The 16,891-nt window shown below is 41.2% G+C and overlaps 1 protein-coding gene across 4 annotated transcripts in view; it reads left to right on the top strand.

The window, feature by feature from the left end:
* Positions 1–16,891, top strand: part of CACNA1E (calcium channel, voltage-dependent, R type, alpha 1E subunit) — a 564,119-nt gene that overhangs the window by 504,925 nt on the left and 42,303 nt on the right. For all 4 annotated transcript variants that reach the window (XM_006887740.1, XM_006887741.1, XM_006887738.1 and 1 more), the window contains 3 exons: positions 625–716; positions 1,302–1,467; positions 13,486–13,613. In XM_006887740.1, coding sequence (XP_006887802.1) covers positions 625–716; positions 1,302–1,467; positions 13,486–13,613 — 386 coding nt within the window. The remainder of the gene's footprint in view (positions 1–624; positions 717–1,301; positions 1,468–13,485; positions 13,614–16,891) is intronic.

Below are 16,891 nucleotides of genomic sequence, written 5' to 3' on the forward strand. Positions count from 1 at the left end.
TGTGTGTGTGTGTGTGTGTGTGTGTGTGTGTGTGTGTGTGTGTATGTATGTATGTATGTGTGAGTGTACAGATATGTGAATTTTCTTTCTCATGATTATAGTCATCTTGACATCCTGAAATTTTATTATCTGAATTGAAATATGTTCATGAAAGATAGAGATTTCCTCTTCTGACTTACTCTACCTCAACAATAAGTTGTAACTTCTGCAAATGTACATGTTCCCATCACCGCAAGTTAAGACAAGCACACAGGGTGATTCCTTTTCTTTATTCTTATTATGGGTAATGTCTTTGAGAAACTTCTTCAGTGCCATGGTGAGTGTCATGTTGGTAGGTGCCATGGAAATAGAGACCAAATCAGATGTGGGAGCAACAGATCAGAAACCTTCATAAGGTCTTATCTTCTACAGAGTCCATTAGTATTAGTCCCCTTGCCTGCAGTGAACCATTGAGGATATATTTACTGCTAAATATCAGGCCTAAAGGGTGGTAACCATTAGCTGCTCTGGTTTGAGTTGTCTGCTTCAAGGCGAGATCCTCACTATGCTAATGAATTTGCCAGCCGTGTAGGTTTACCTAATGCCAAAGTATTTATTGCTTTTTTTTCTTATTTACTCTATCAGGTATTTGGAAACATCAAATTAGACGAGGAGAGTCACATCAACCGGCACAACAACTTCCGAAGTTTCTTCGGGTCCCTCATGCTGCTCTTCAGGTACTTGGGTGTGAAAGGGTTACAGCCGGAGCCCTCTCCATAAAGGGCCATGAGGTGATCTGCCACCTGCATTCCCTGGGTCTCTTCATTCTGCTGCTTCTATTCTGGCCATATTTTATAAGGAGGAGGTGAGAAACCATCTCTAACCTGATGAACCAGCCCAAAGGGCATTTGAAAAATTAAACGAACTCACTTGTCTCCTATGTTCATTTATAAATTACGACTTCAGCCTCACCTCCCAGGACTTGAAAGGGGGGCTAGTAAAGAGAGTTGCTTGCAGACCAGATTCTCCTTAAGGATTGGAACCTTGAATGGCTAGATTTTGATAGGATCTTAGTTCCATCTAAGATGCTAACAGAGAGCTCTCAAAGAAAAAGAAGCAGTGGGTAAGATGGTGGGACCCAGAGGAGCCTCACTATACTCTTCATGCCTCAGTGGAAAGCACTGGAAGGAGGGGCTCACTGGGTAAAACAGGTACTGGCTGGAGTCCTGGTGAGAGGAGGGGGTGAGTAACGGGAAGAGGGCCTAGGCAGGGATGGGGCGCGCACAGCGGCTACTGTTAACCAGAATGTCTCTGGGGCTCAGGAGTGCCACGGGTGAGGCCTGGCAGGAGATCATGCTGTCGTGCCTTGGGGAGAAAGGCTGCGAGCCCGACACCACAGCACCATCTGGGCAGAACGAGAACGAGCGCTGTGGCACCGACCTGGCCTACGTTTACTTTGTCTCTTTCATCTTCTTCTGTTCCTTCTTGGTAAGCAAGATTATGGCCTTGATTTGAGATGAGGCCTATCTCACCCTAGTCTCACTGATAAACAGATATGGTTCCTCAGCGTAGGTTCATGCCTCTTTTTCTCTCTCTCTCAACATGCATGTGCTCACACACAAACACACTCACTCCACCCCTTTTAAAAAGGTCTTCAAAAATGCTCTTGGAGGCCATGATGCTTCTCAGGTGCTGGGTGTGTGACTTTAAATGACTGAGAAAAAGCTTCACTGCTTCTACGGAAGGATTACTGTGAGAAGGAATTATGGGTGAGACAAAGGTCAGTGACTAGAACATAGAGCTTCATATCAGTAATCTCTTGTGACCCAGAAAAAAGGTCCTTTCTCCTCCATGTTCTTAGTTATTTTCTTAGTAGAAATCAGAATGTCTTATCTGTCTTACAGAGACTTATAAACCATTAGAGAAAAATTAAATTGAAAATGGAAGGTGATACCGTTAATAAGAGTAAAATAAAGTAAAATGTAATGTAATAGACATGTTGTCTCTTGACATGATACCAGTATGTTTTTGACAGTTGGCTAGCTTGATAGATGTGATAGACGTGATTGATCTGGAGATTAGTAAATATTGAATACCGTCTGCGGCGTACACCCACCTAGAGAGCTATGAGTAGTCTGAGGCGCCTTTTTAAGTCTTTCATTGGCAGAAAGCATGAATCAGCACCTCAGCATTGAGAAATTTCTACCCTGCACAATCAGATCAACACTGATAAGCTGAATAAATGGATGAGATGCAACAAGATCAATAAAAGGGTCCATCCACCCTGGTTTCTGGACACCTTGATATTCCTCAGTACAGCTTCAGGGCTAATGCTACCTACTGGCTGCACAAAAAGCAGATGACGTGAACAGTGACATAGCTGAGAAGTGGTCAGTCACATGGCTGTGCATCACAAAGTAAACTAAATGTTTCACATCTCAAGCATATTCTTTAAAGCGAAAGGAAAACTTCAAGAGAATTATTAAGCATAGCTGGCAGGTTAATAGCAAGTCTGGTGGGGCTGTGGGTAGAGCATCCGGCTGCTAACAAGGTCAGTAGGTCAACCCATTCAGCCATCCTGTGGGGAAAAGATGTGCCAGTCTGGTCCCGTAAAGACTTACAGCCTTGGAAACCCTATGGCACATGTCTGTTCTGGATACCCTACATTGTGGTCTTGGTTTTGTTGCTGTTCTGGACTTACCCAAAACACCTTCCCTTTGAGAAATTATGGTACATTCACAAGAGGGAATACTACACAGCACACAGGAGCAAAGATTTTGAAAATCATTACCTAACTTGGGAGGGACTGGAGAGCATTATGCTAAGTGAGCTAACTCAGACCCATAAGGACAAATACTATATAAGACCATTACTGTAGAGCATGTATGAGGATCCAAGAGGGGAGGGTGGAACAGAGGAGTGAGGGTGGGCAGGGAGATTAATTATAGGGTCACACAATTTAGTGGGTAGAGGGAGTGGAGGGTAAAGTAAATGGGAAATACCCAGTGTGAAAAAGAATGTGTACAAATTTTGTAAGTAAATCAGTATAAAATAAAAATTGTATTAAAAAACAAAACACTTTCCCTTTTGATAATGAAAGTATATATGCATGGTATAAATGGGTACATCTTATTTTCATGTATGTGAATCTTATTCTCATGTCTGTGAAAGATTTTTCAAGGAACAAGTAACACAAAACATACTGTTTAAAATAGATGAGTATAATGTATAATGAAAATAATGCAAAGAAAATTTAGAGAACACTACTAATTGGTGTTTTAAGTTTATTTATTCATGTATTCAGTGCTTTATTGTACTCTAGGCGAATGTTTGCTCCTAACTTGCATATTGGTTTCCGTTTGAATAATTAATACACAGATTGTTCTATGATATTAGATACAGTGCCTCCAGTGTCAGTGCTCTCCCCATTGTTGTTTGGTATTGATAGCCCATCTTTCTCTCATGGATCAGCTGGCTGATTCAAACTGCATACCTTTGGGTTGGCAGCACAATTCCTTACCACTAAGCCAACCGAGCTTCCTATTTCTCCCCTGGCTTTCTCTATTTCCATTCACTCTGTTTCCCCTGCTGTAGCATCTCAGAGAGTTCTTATTGGTCTACACCTCACATGCTTGCACTGATAATTTTTTGTTGATATCAGGGTTTTGCTTTACAGCAATAGATCAGAAATGCTTTGTTCTCCCCTCAATATTAAACATACTAAAATTAAAGGGATGACCAACACTGTCTTCAGTGGGACTGGTCCCATGTGGTGCCACTGCCATCTCAGCTCTGCCACACATGACCTGTGTGACATGCCACAAGGTACTATCAGCAGAATGTATTTTGAGGATCAACTAAGACAATGAGTTTGTTGCTATGTGCCATTGAGTTGGAACCAACCCATAACTGACCCTCCAGCAGGTTTTAAATGTTGATAGTTATAGAAAGGCTTCAGGCCTTTTGTTCATAGGGTCACAATGAAATGTGTTCGACTCAGTGACAATCAACAACAACAACTGCTGTTTCCCTGACACTCCCCCCCCCTTTTCATTTTTATGTACATCGGGTTTTGTTCTAAGGAGTACATTTTTTATGGTGTTCCTGTTTACTTGTCAGACTATTATCTAGTTGAGAGTAACTTCACTTCCCACTTAAAAGGACCACTTTGCATTAGTTTCAGGGCTTCCTTCTGTCTTTATCAGACTAATAAGCATGCTCTTAATAAATCTAAGTGTTGCGCTATGTTTTTCACCCATTCTAACCGAGACCTTTTCTTGGATTCTTGATTGGAGAGGTCAGTAGTAGTCACCAGGCTCTGTCTCTTTCATCTGGTCTCAGCTAGAGGAGTCTTTAGTTCATGTGGACAGTTAGTCCTATGCTTGATTGATTCCCTGAGTCTTTCATTTTCTTCCCTTTGTTGAGAACAGTAGTTGTATCTTGAATGGCTCCTTGTAGCTTTGAAACCCCAGCCTCTGCTCACCAGACTAAGGACTTAGAAAGTTGTCCTTGTGAATTATGTGATGCCAATTGATCTAGATGTTTGTTCCCTAGAATCCTAGTCCGTAGTCTTCAAACCAAGTAATTCAGTCCTGTGAGGTATTTGGTCTAAGATGTTTCTATAATTCTGCCTCTTAAGTGATTTCTTCTTATATGCATATATAAACATGCATGCAGCACATACAAATATCTATGTAGACAGAAATACCCCCCAACTCTGCGTGTCTATTCAGGGTCTCGGGCAGCATAATGCATTTTGTTGCTGCATCGCTAACCAAAAGGTCAGCCTTTCAAACCCACCAGTTGCTCCTCAAGAGAAATATGGACAATCTGCTCTTGTAAAGGTTTACAGCCTTAGAAGCACGACTGAGGGTCATCGTGAGTTTGAACTGCTGTGTATCGAGGCAAGTGTAGTCCTGTTCAATCTCCCACACCTATTTAGCATGTAAATGTACTTTGTGTCCACTCTCAAATTACTGCTTGTGTTTACTGTTGCTGCAGAATTATAAAAGTTACAGTATTTGCTATAACTGTCCTTTATTCTTACATCTTTCTCAGTGTCTTCCTATATTGTCTTTCCCTTCACAAGAATTAACACATGAACATGATGATGGCACAGGGTTGGCGAGGTTCTAATCTGTTGTTCGTAGGGTTGCTAGGAATTGTCCTTGACTCCTCAGCACCTAACAACTATCTAGATAGTGATTTTCCCTGTCTTCCTCTCTCATCTATGATAACCATTAAAGAATGCTTCTTTCTGTGTATAAATCTATTCTTGATTTTTAAAATAATCGTCGTTGTTGTTGTTGTTGTTGTTAAGTGCCATCGAAAGACTTGAACACTTGCATAGCTCTCATTGTTTCTCCAAGTTCATAGAGTTTATAGAAGCAAGCTATTTCGAAAGTGGATGCCACTCCTGCTTCCAAGCTTGTTTTAATCGGGGAGGTTGTTTTAATTGGGGAGCTCCACCAAACACTGTCCACCATAGGTAACCATTATCACATTTGGCACATAAGTGTCACAAGTGTTTACCATGACAGCAACCACGAGTTGCCTCTGTACAGCAAATGGACGCACCAGTGCTGTATGACATAGAAGAAAGTTTGACCAAAACCAAAACCAGGCCTGAGGGCTGCAGATTAAAATCATCCACCTTTGGCTTGTAGCATAATTTTCTATCCACTATACCAACAGAACTTTCTCTATATGTTGTTGTTGTTAAGTGCCATTGTGTCGTAGGCGACTCATAGTGACCCTATGAATGAAAGACCTGAACACTTGTATAACTTTCATCATGTCTCCAAGTTCATAGAGTTTCCGGAGGCAAGCTGTTTCAAAAGTGGATGCCACTGCTGCTTCCAAACTTGTTTTAATCATAGTAACATATAATATTTGTTCTTTTTTTTTCAACTTATTTTACTAAATATAATGTCCTCTAGATTGTTAGTTTTAAAAATGCTTCAGATATATGTCGTTATCCTTAATCATTGCACAGTATTTCTTCGTGTAATATATACCATAGTCTTTTTATCCATTCATCTTGAAGGAAATTTGGATTGTTTCTATCCTTTTTTGATATTGCAAATAATAACACAAGACAACATAGGTGTGCATATCTTGTCATGGGTGTTCACGTCATAGCTCTTAATTCTAGGTTAATTACCTAGCAATGGGATTGACAGATCATATGATATTGACCTTGCGGTAAGAAGCTGCACTGCAATGTTGGAGGCACACAGTTTGAGGCCACCAGTTGCTTCAAGGGAGAAGGACGGACAGTCTCCTCCTGTGCGATTGACTGCCTCTGAAAACCCACCAGTGGGTCAGCTATGGGTTGGTTCTGACTCTATGGTGCACAACAGCAACAACAATGGTATTTCTAGTTCTAGCTTTTAAAGGAAGCAGCACCATATAATTTTCCAAGTCAGGTCATACTCATTGTTGTTGAGTCAGAACTGACTTACAGCTGACCCTCTAGAGGCTATAAATCACATGAGAGGAGATTGCCTGTCTATCTCCCAAGGAACAACTGGCTGAGTCAAACCACTTGTCTTCATGTTGGCAGCGAAACTCCTTACCCATTGTTTTACAGACCTGCCCACAGTATATAAGAATTCCAGTCTCCCAGAATTGGTTTATTTCCTGGGTGTGTTTATTATTATTAATGTCATTATTGCTGGGGTGAGATGACATCATCTTATAGTTTTATTTTCATCTATCTAAACAACCTGGTGGCTTAGTGTGTTACATGGTAGGGTACTAATTGAAAGATGAGTGGGTTCAAATCCACCAGCTACTCTATGGGAAACATATGAAGTAATCCCCTCTCATTTTGTAGTCTTTGAAGCTTAATGGAGGGTCACCATAGTTGGAATTGACTCAACAGCAATGTATTTGAATTTTTTGATGATGACAAGTGATCATAAGTATCTCTTCATGTATTTGTTAAGCTGCTCTTTTCTTGTCCTTTGTCCATTTTTAAATTGGATTATTTGTATTTTTTAGAAAATGTTGACATTTTCTGTAAATTTTGGAAATTAAACCCTTTCCAGATATTTCATTGCCAAAATTTTTCCCTCAGGTTTTTGTTGTTGTTGTTGTTTTGTTTTTATTCTTTTGGTGACTGAGCTGCAATCCCTAAGGCATGCAGTTCAAATCCTACCAGCTGCTCCATGGGAGAAGGGTGGGCAGTCTCCTTTCATGCAATTAACTGCCTTTGAAAACCTGCTGGAGGGTCAGCTATGGGTTGGTTCCATCTCTATGGTACACAACAACTAGTATTTTTTTTAGGAGAACCTGTTTATTTATTTTATCATCCACTACAGTCTTAATTATGTTCAGAAGCCTATTTATGCTGTAATTTAGGGCTTTGTGCATATCTTTTGTTCCACGGACTTCATAGTTTTAGGCTTAACCTTTAGGCATTTGGTCTATTTTGTTAGTGCAGTTGTTTTTGGGTGGCTGTTAGCTAACCTGAACTGGGCTCTGTCTCTCTACAAACGAGAGCACCTCCCTCACCTGTGGTCAAAGGTGAAGCCAGTCTACAGGAGGTCTACTTGTTGACAGGATAACATGTCACATATAAAAGGCATGTGATCTCAGTTTTATTCTGTAATTTAGGTGTTTAATAATAAATATTTAAAAGAAACCAAAGCTATAACCAGAATATTAATTAGGGACTATGAAGACACTTTTAGACTTTTCAGATGTAAAATGTTGCAAAATGGGCATTAATGATTCTAGAAGAGGCTATTTTCAGGACTTGATGACCTGCTTGCCTTCCATGAGAGTTAACTATGTGTCTCTGGGCAAGCCACAAAGCTTCTCAATTCAATCAACCATTCTACACTAATTTTAGGAGCCTGTGATGTCAGGTTGGATACTTAAAAATACAAATGTGAGTACGATATGTTTCTGTCGGTTCAAAGTCTTGTCTCACAAAGAGTTAGTGAACATTGAAATAAGTAATTAATGGTTATGAATGTGTATGTTGTTGTTAAGTACCATTAAGTTGCCTGCAACTCATAACAACCCTCTATACAACTTCTCTGAATCCTCCTCTATCCTGAGCCAATCTCATCATCTCCAACATACCTAACCCGCCCCCCCATTACTCCAGTCACTGAGTCAGTCCATCTCATCCAGGGTCTTCCTCTCCTGCACTATTCCTCCACCCTCCCAAGCATGATGTCCCTCTCTAAAGATTGATCCCTACTTGCAACATGTCCAAAGCATGACAGAAAGCTTTAGAATCCTTGCCTCCAAGGAGCAGCCTGGTGTCACCCTCTCCCAGAAGAGCTGGTTTGTTCTCCTAGTAGTCCATGGAATATTCAATACATCCAGCATCACAGCTCAAAGGCATCCATTTTCTTTCTATCATTCGTAGTTATTGTCCAGTTTTCTGATACATAGCAAATAATTGTGATCAGGAGCACCTTAGTCTCCTATGCTATAAAAATATTTAAGTATAAATCAGTAATAAGAACTGTTTTTGTTAACATTAATTATATACCTTTGAAAGGAGTGTAAAAGAAATGTGAAGATACATGGAAAACCCTTTATATCAAGAAGTGGTGAATCTACTCACTATATCTCCCATCTCAGGGGTAAAAAGAAAGGCCCATGTTCATTTCAGTCCTACTGCATGAAAAAGTCCCCAAATAACAGTGGCTTACCCAAGAGGGATGCTTATTTTCTTTTCACATCAGTACAGTCTGAAGCATGCCATGAAAGCCAAGAATGGGGCCCACACACAGCTGTAGGGCACTACACACCTTCCTACTTTCTGCTCTATCATCCAAAGAGAATAGTGCTCGTGGTAAAAGATGTTGACTAGATACCTGGTCATTCATTTACTGTATTCTAAGCAGCAGGCCGGAAGAATGAATAAGGTAAGATTGGCTGTAAAATAGATAATTAAAGCCTTGCCTTCATACCCACTGTCTTCTTATCCCATACACCTTGTCTATATACCCAATACCTCCATCTACCCAGCCACTTCATCTGGAATCTGGGCATCATCAGTGGAGACTCCTCTTCCCTCATTCCACAACCAGTTGTTCTCTCTCAGACAGGACTCTTTGATTTGCAAGTAACTGAAAACCCAGCTAATCTGCATAAATTGATTTTATAGGCTTATACAAATTAAGAATTTGGGACAGAACAGACCTATGCAAAGGGTTTATCTGGGGCTCATACAGCTCACAGGTTCAGGTTCCTCTCTGTCAATCTCCAGGCTTTCCTGTCCTCCACATTAACTCTTTTCTTAAACAACCCACTCCTGCACCTTCAAGATGCAATAGCAGCAAGACCTCAAGTCCTCACATAGTCAAGATCAACAGAGAAGAAGAAAAGCCTTGGGTTTAGTTTTATTACCATCCCTTAGTATTAGCTTGATGAGTTCACTCGTTCCCCCCTTTCACCTACCCTCTGTTGCCCGGGTAGTGAGGTTCACTGGCTGGCTGAGGCCTGGTCACAGGTGATGCCCCACTGAACCAGGACACCTCTGAATAGGCAAGAGGTAGACCCTCAGAATAGCAGAAGTGCAGCAAATTGGCACTAAGCAATCGAGAAACAACAAGAAAATGCTAGTCACTGTGCTCTTCAAGTCTCATCAGGTCAGCCTCTTAGAACTCTAGAACTCTGAGCTCCTAGCAACACTGTTACCCTACTGCTTCAGGAATACCAGATTCCCACATCAACAAGGCAAAGAACAAGAACCATATGGTCCTATCAATTGATGCAGAAAAAGCCTTTGATAAAATCCAACACCCTTTCATGATTAAAGCACTCAACAAAATAGGATTAGAGGGTAATTTCTTCAACATAGTAAAAAGTATCTATGAAAACCCAAGAGCCAACATTGTTCTTAATGGAGAGAGGTTAAAGGCATTCCCTTTAAGAACAGGAACTAGGCAAGAATGCCCACTATCACCTCTTTTATTCAATATTGTTTTGGAAGTCTTCGCAATAGCAATAAGACAAGAGAAGGGAATAAAAGGTATCCAAATAGGCAACAAGGAGGTAAAATTATCCCTCTATGCTGATGACATGATAGTATACTTAGAAAACCCTAAAGACTCAGCAAGAAAACTATTGGACGTAGTTGACCAATACAGCAAAGTAGCAGGATAAAAGATCAACATACAAAAATCAGTTGGATTTCTCTACAGCGACAAAAAGAATACAGAGCCAGAACTAAGAGAAACAATACCTTTCACAATAGCTAATCACAAGATTAAATACTTGGGAATAAATTTAACCAGAAGTACAAAGGACCTTTTCCAAGAAAATTACAAGACATTACTACAAGAAACAAAAAGAGATCTTGAAAAGTGGAAGAATATCCCTTGCTCATGGATAGGAAGACTCAATGTTGTGAAAATGGCAATACTACCAAAAGCAATTTACACATTTAATGCAATCCCAATACAAATACCAACCCCATTCTTCAACGAGATGGAAAAGGCAATCTCCAATTTCGTATGGAATGGAAAAAAGCCCCGAATAAGCAAAGCACTCCTTAAGAATAGAAGAACGGTAGGAGGTATCTCACTCCCTGATGTCAAATCCTACTACACTGCCATAGTGGTAAAGACAGCATGGTACTGGTACAATGACAGACACATAGATCAATGAAATCGAATTGAGAATCCAGAGATCAACCCATCTATCTCTGGTCAACTGATTTTTGACAAGGAGATGAAATCAGTGAAGTGGGGAAACGACAGCCTTTTTAACAAATGGTGTTGGCAAAATTGGAAAAATATCTGCAAAAGACTCAAGCAAGACCCACACCTCACTCCATACACAAAAACCAACTCAAGGTGGATCATGGACCTAGGACTAAAACCAAGGACTATAAACTTCATTACAGAAAAGCTAGGAACAACACTAGAAGTCCTAATCCACAGCATAAACAGTCTTCCCAGTATCCTGGAAAACCTACAACCAGGAGAAGATAACATAGATGAATGGGATCTTCTAAGACTCAAATCCCTATGCACATCCAAAAACTTCTCCAGTAGGGTAAAAAGGGAAGCCACTGACTGGGAAAAAGTATTCGGTAGTAATCAGATAAGGGACTTATATCCAGAATTTATTAAATACTTGAGCACCACAACAAGATAAAGGTAAAGAATCCAATAGAAAAATGGGCACAGGATATGAACAGGCACTTCACCGAAGACGACATTCAGATGGCTAACAAGCACATGAAGAAATGCTCAAAATCCCTAGCCCTAAGAGAGATGCAAATTAAAACAACTATGAGATATCATCTCACCCCAGTCAAAATAGCAAAATTTAACAGAACATCAAGCAACAAATGCTGGCGAGGTTGTGGAGAAACTGGAACCCTGATTCACTGTTGGTGGGAGTGTAAAATGGTGCAACCCCTGTGGAAAGCAGTATGGCGCTTTCTCAAAAAGTTGCAAATAGAGATACCATTTGACCCAGCAATTCCACTACTAGGAATACCAGATTCCACCACAGCCTCCTGCTTGGTCCCCAATTCTCTCATGCATGCTCACCCTTCGCACTGCTACCAAGCTTCTTCTTATGTACGGATGTCTCTTGGACTCTCCGTTAAAAACCTTTCTGTCACTCCTACGAACTACTGAATAGTCTAGACTAGATGTTGGCAACCGCTGAACCGTGGGGTGAAATCCAGTATACTCCCTGTTTTTGTTTTTGTGTACATGTTGAAGTTTAATGTTTTTGCATGAAGAGCTTTAGGAACTAATTAAATAAACAAGTCCACTAACTGATTTTAGGTTACACATTTTGTTGTTGTTAGGTGCCATTGAGTTGAGTACAACTCATAACAACCCTAGGAACAACAGACCTGAATCTTTCCTATCTTGTGTCCATCCTCATCAACTCTAATATTCTATCGCTTTTCCCCCAATTTTATTTTTTAATTAATTTTTAAATTTTATTCCTTATTGCACATCTCTCCCTTTCCCTTTCTTCCCCTTCCCCTTCCCTCCCCCGCCCCCCAGGCTCCCCTTGTTCCACACTATTCTCATACACATTATATATAATCATATACTACCTGTTTTTGTAATGTACGTAAGCTAAGGATGGTTTTCACCTTTTTCAAAGGGTTGACTCAAAAGTCAAAAGATGAATAATATTTTTGTGACATATGGATGTTATAAAAAGTTCATATTTCAATGTTTATCAATAATTCTTTATTGGAACACAACCATGCATTTTCACGTATATATTCCCCTTGGTTGCTTTTATGCTAAATAACAGAACTGAATGGTTGTGACAGAAGCTGTCTGGCCTGCAAAGGTTAAAATATCCACTGACTAGTTGGCCAACCCCTGATCAAGACCCTGTAGCAAGGTTTATAAGTCACCTCCATGATCTGGCACTTGGACCCAGCTACACATCCCTTTATGTCATTCCCTGAATGCTCCTTTTTTTCTCTAAGCCTCTGTGTTCTCATTTCCTCATTCTCGTGACCAAACTCACCCTCCTCTGTGTTCATGGCTATTTGGCGAGCTATTCCGTGTTTTTCAGTACTCAGCTCAAGCATCAACTCTACGTTTTACTTCTGTCTCAAATATAACCTGTACGTGTTTTTCTCATGGCTCTTAAAATGCATATAATTCTTATGTTTCTGTGTCATAAACCAATCAAGGCCCAATGCCATGGACTTGATTCTGACTCATAATGACTCAGTAGGACAGAGTAGAGCTGCACCGTAGGATTCCTGGCTGCCATCCGGTGGGCAGATAATGCCTCAACTTTATTACACAGAATAGCTATGGGTTGAAATCCCCAATATTTTAGTTAGGAGTCACATGCCTTAATTACAACCACATCTGAGTGCCTATATGTGTCTAATTGATATATATCCTCTGTATAGCATTTGCTGAAAGCTAACTACTCTTTACATACTCTGTTTGCTATGAGAATATATCTTTAGACCCTTTTTATCTGGCATTTCCAGCACCTAGATCTCTTCTGGAAGCATAGCAGGTATACATTAAATGTTTGTTGAACAACAAATTGGAAGAACAAGATATTTGAAGCCACTTGAGAATCATGAAGAATTGTGAACTGTCACTTGCATGAAGTCATAACGTCAGTTCTGAGACACCTCGCCAGTTCTCATGTGGGCTCCCTTTGAGGGGGAGAGGGGGGAGGCAGAAAAATGATGGTTGATATCAGGCTTTGTATTCCTCTAGCCTTCAAGCATGTTGTTACTGCTGCTCCTTCTGCTGTTATACTAACAATTAAGTAAATTGAAAAGCTAATAAGAGTGACTATGGGGCACTTAGCAAATACAAAAGGGCAAAGAAAAATGAAATAATAGCGCTCACACAATGAGCAATGTGTGGTACAAAAAAATTAAAATGTGTTCCATTAGAAGATCAACATTGCTTTAGTTAAGAGCTTCAACATTATCAACTTTTGAATTCTTGATTTTCCTTGAAGGTTGTTTTTTTGCTCTGGGCTCCCTTTAACACTTCTTCTCCCCTTACCCTTCAGATGCTCAACCTGTTTGTGGCTGTCATCATGGACAACTTTGAGTACCTGACTCGAGACTCCTCCATCCTGGGGCCTCATCACCTGGACGAGTTTGTCCGCATCTGGGCAGAGTATGACCGAGCTGCATGGTGCGTAGACCTCCAGCCCACTCCATAAGGCTCACACCTCGTGCCCCTGGAGTTCTCGGGCAAGAGGCTGGAATTAGAACCACCCACATGCCGGCCTGTTACAGAAGGAGAGAAGATTCTCCTTAGTCTCAGTCTGAGGAAGGCTTACTCCTCTGCCTCTGTTGCCAAGCCAGTCCCTGATAACTTGCCTTTTATCTTCCCCATCTCTCTTTCCTTCTGTGGCAGGCTATTATTCCCTTCCCTTACAACCCTGTCACTGACACTTCACCTCCACTGTTTGGGGGAATCTTAACAAGGATTCCAGTGACCTCTCTCTTATCTTTCTGCCAGTAATTAATGGACTCCTCTGAATCACCAAAAAGCCCTGATGGTAGAGTATGTAGAGAATTTTTTGGTTAAAACCTACCAACCACTCTATAGGAGAGAGAGAAGAAACTCTGCTTCCGTAACAGAGCCTTGGATACCATGTGGACAGCTCTGCTCTGTCCACAGGGTCACTGTGAGACCACATCCAGTTGATGGTAATGAGTTTGTTGGATTTTGTTCATTTACTTTCTTTTTGAGCTACTAGAGGATTTGATATGGTTTTCTAGACTAGACTAGCATTACATCTAGCTATCACAGCCACTGACAGTGGCATTTTATTTCTTTCATACCTCTTGACAAGTAATGTTTGAGAAACTCTGAGATGATTGAAAAAAATAAATAAGCAAGTTATTCCTCCAAGTGTTCTGTTCAACACTTGGCTTTTATTTCATGGGACTGAATTAATTTGTGGAAAATTTCCTCCCTGGGTCTCTTTGACTGTCCATTTGTCCATTACACTTTCTGGAGCTTAGAACAAAAGTTAGCAAACCATAGACTGTGGTCTAGATTTGACTTTCTGTTGGTTTTTATAGTTTTATTGTAACACAGCAACATCCACTCATGTATTATTGTCTACAGCTACTTTATGGAACCCTGAAGGGGTAATATGTAATCTATTGAGCTGCTAATCAAAAGATTGGCAGTTTGAAGGAGAAAAATGGACCCCCTTCTCCTATAAAGATTTAGAGCCTTGGGAATCTGATCGGAAGTCCCTGTGAGTCAGACTCCACTTATCAGCAGGAGTATTACTACTTTTACACAGTAAAGGCAAGTTTGCTTAATTGTGACAATGACAGAACAGCCCACAGGTCTGAAATATTTACTATATGACCCTTTGTGTAAAGCAATCCTGCTTTCTCATAAAATGCGACAACATTCAGCTTTCTCACTGTAGAACAGGGAAGAGCTCTTCTGAATGCTCTCAAGTCTTCTTGGCTTTAGGATCTTAATTTACCTATGTATGTCCGCTCTGGTCTCCCTCTGAAAATACTTCGGAAAATGTCATAATCCTTCACAGGAATGGGTCACATTGCTTCCACTTGGAAAGCCTGTATGATCTGAGAGTATTCCTCAAATCTCTCCTCCTGTGAGCCTGTTGAATTTGAATCTCTGCTCCAAAGGCTGGGAGAGTGAATCTGAGTTTTCTTCTCCTCAGTCACAGAGTTCTCTAAGTTTATGCCCATTGCAGTGGCTGAGTGACAATGTCCATGTGTTTGGGTCTACATTCTAGTGAGTAGCCTCTTAAAAAGCAGGGAGCAGTGTGTTAGAGGGATGTGCAGCAGGCAGTGGCCGTGGTCAGGCCATTTAACTGCTCTGGGCTCCCACATCCTTCAGATGGTGACAACGCTGCCCATCTTTAAGGTGAGGATTACCTTACCAACCCACCTACCTGTGAGGATTATAGGGAGCTCTGGTTTAAATTCTGGATATAACGAATGATGTAATTGACAGTAACCAATAAGGAACTGCAGTGGGAATGTGTCAGCCATCAAAACTTGAAAGGTACAGATGATCATGAGGTTGGGAGCCTAAGAAGGATACACTCACCCAAGTGAAGGGAGGTCACTTGCTAGCAAAGGAGTTTGTAGACTACGTAGGGTCACTATGGTGTCATAGGCTCTCAGAAACCCAGATTCCTGCATTTTCATGTAACCTTTGCATTCAGGTGCCTTGTGCCCTAGACTTACTCCTCTCCACTCATTCCAGCTGCTGCAGTTGGAAATCATTCTGTGAGGCTTAATGATGAGACTCAAACCAATGAAGTATGAGAGACCCAAAAGACGAAGGAGAAGCCTCTGCATATCTGATTTGAAATTCACAATAGAACTAGTTCTGGTGGATATAATGGACTTTCCTATGATATGAGGGAGGAAGAGCTATCTAAAGTCAAGTGTACGATGTATTTAAAAGGAAGACTGATAATAAGCTGCAAAGCACATCACCCTGCAGCCACTGCTAGTCTCTCTACTTCACCATCGCACCAAGAAGCCAAATAAAAGAATACATGGGCAAATTACCTCTGAAGAGTCCACAGGCATACTGAGGAGCTGCTACTGGAAAGAGTAGAAACAGGCAACACTCAAATCAAGAAAGGGCTAGGAAGAGGGCTAAGCACTCGACTAGAGATGGCTGCTGGCCAGGATTGGATGCTCAGAGAGGGAGAGACATTAGTTTTCATTTCCATTGGAAACCCTGGTCTATACTAGGGTTCATCCAGACCTGCAGATCCCTGGTCTTCTGTTCTCCTGTTCTAGCCCCTGATGGGACAGATGCTTAAGACCACTGAGAGTGTTACAGTGGCTATCCCATGATGATGGCTACCCCACAACAGAATAATGTGCTTTCTCATCCTAATGCCATCCCGTGATTAACTGCCATTCAGACTGTGGTGATCTGTAGGGTTTTTACTGGATGGCTTATAGAAGTTGATCACCAGGCCTTCCTTTCTAGTCTCTCTTTGGAAGTCCAACTGAAACCTGTTCAGCATCACAGCAATACACACATCACTGGCCAAGAACTGGACTTAGGTCTCCTGCATGGAAGGCTATAATTCTACACTGGAACTACCAATTCCCCCGTGGCAGAAAATGAATCCATAAAATCCAAATAATTCTGTCCCTTCCACAGGGAGCCAGAAGTCTCTAGCAGGCTCTCGGGACAAGGGTGTGATATGGCAGGTCACGTTGTGGCTCCTGGAATGCTGATTGTATTGGCCAGCCTGCCCATGTACTGGGGCTCAGGGATGCTGTCCAAGGCTCTTCCCTTCTTCCCTGGCTGTTCTCTGGAAGTGATCCCAGCAGGTGCCTGTGGAGTAGAGAAGCACTTCCCCAGGCCGAACCTGTCACAAAGAGAAGCAAAGCCCCTCTTGCCAATTGTGTTCCTTGCTAATTAGCCTAATGGGAAATTTGTCT

The sequence above is a fragment of the Elephantulus edwardii genome, unplaced genomic scaffold (genome assembly GCF_000299155.1).
Source record: "Elephantulus edwardii isolate Elephantulus edwardi_28Jun2011 unplaced genomic scaffold, EleEdw1.0 scaffold00061, whole genome shotgun sequence".
NCBI classification, from domain to species: Eukaryota; Metazoa; Chordata; class Mammalia; order Macroscelidea; family Macroscelididae; genus Elephantulus; species Elephantulus edwardii.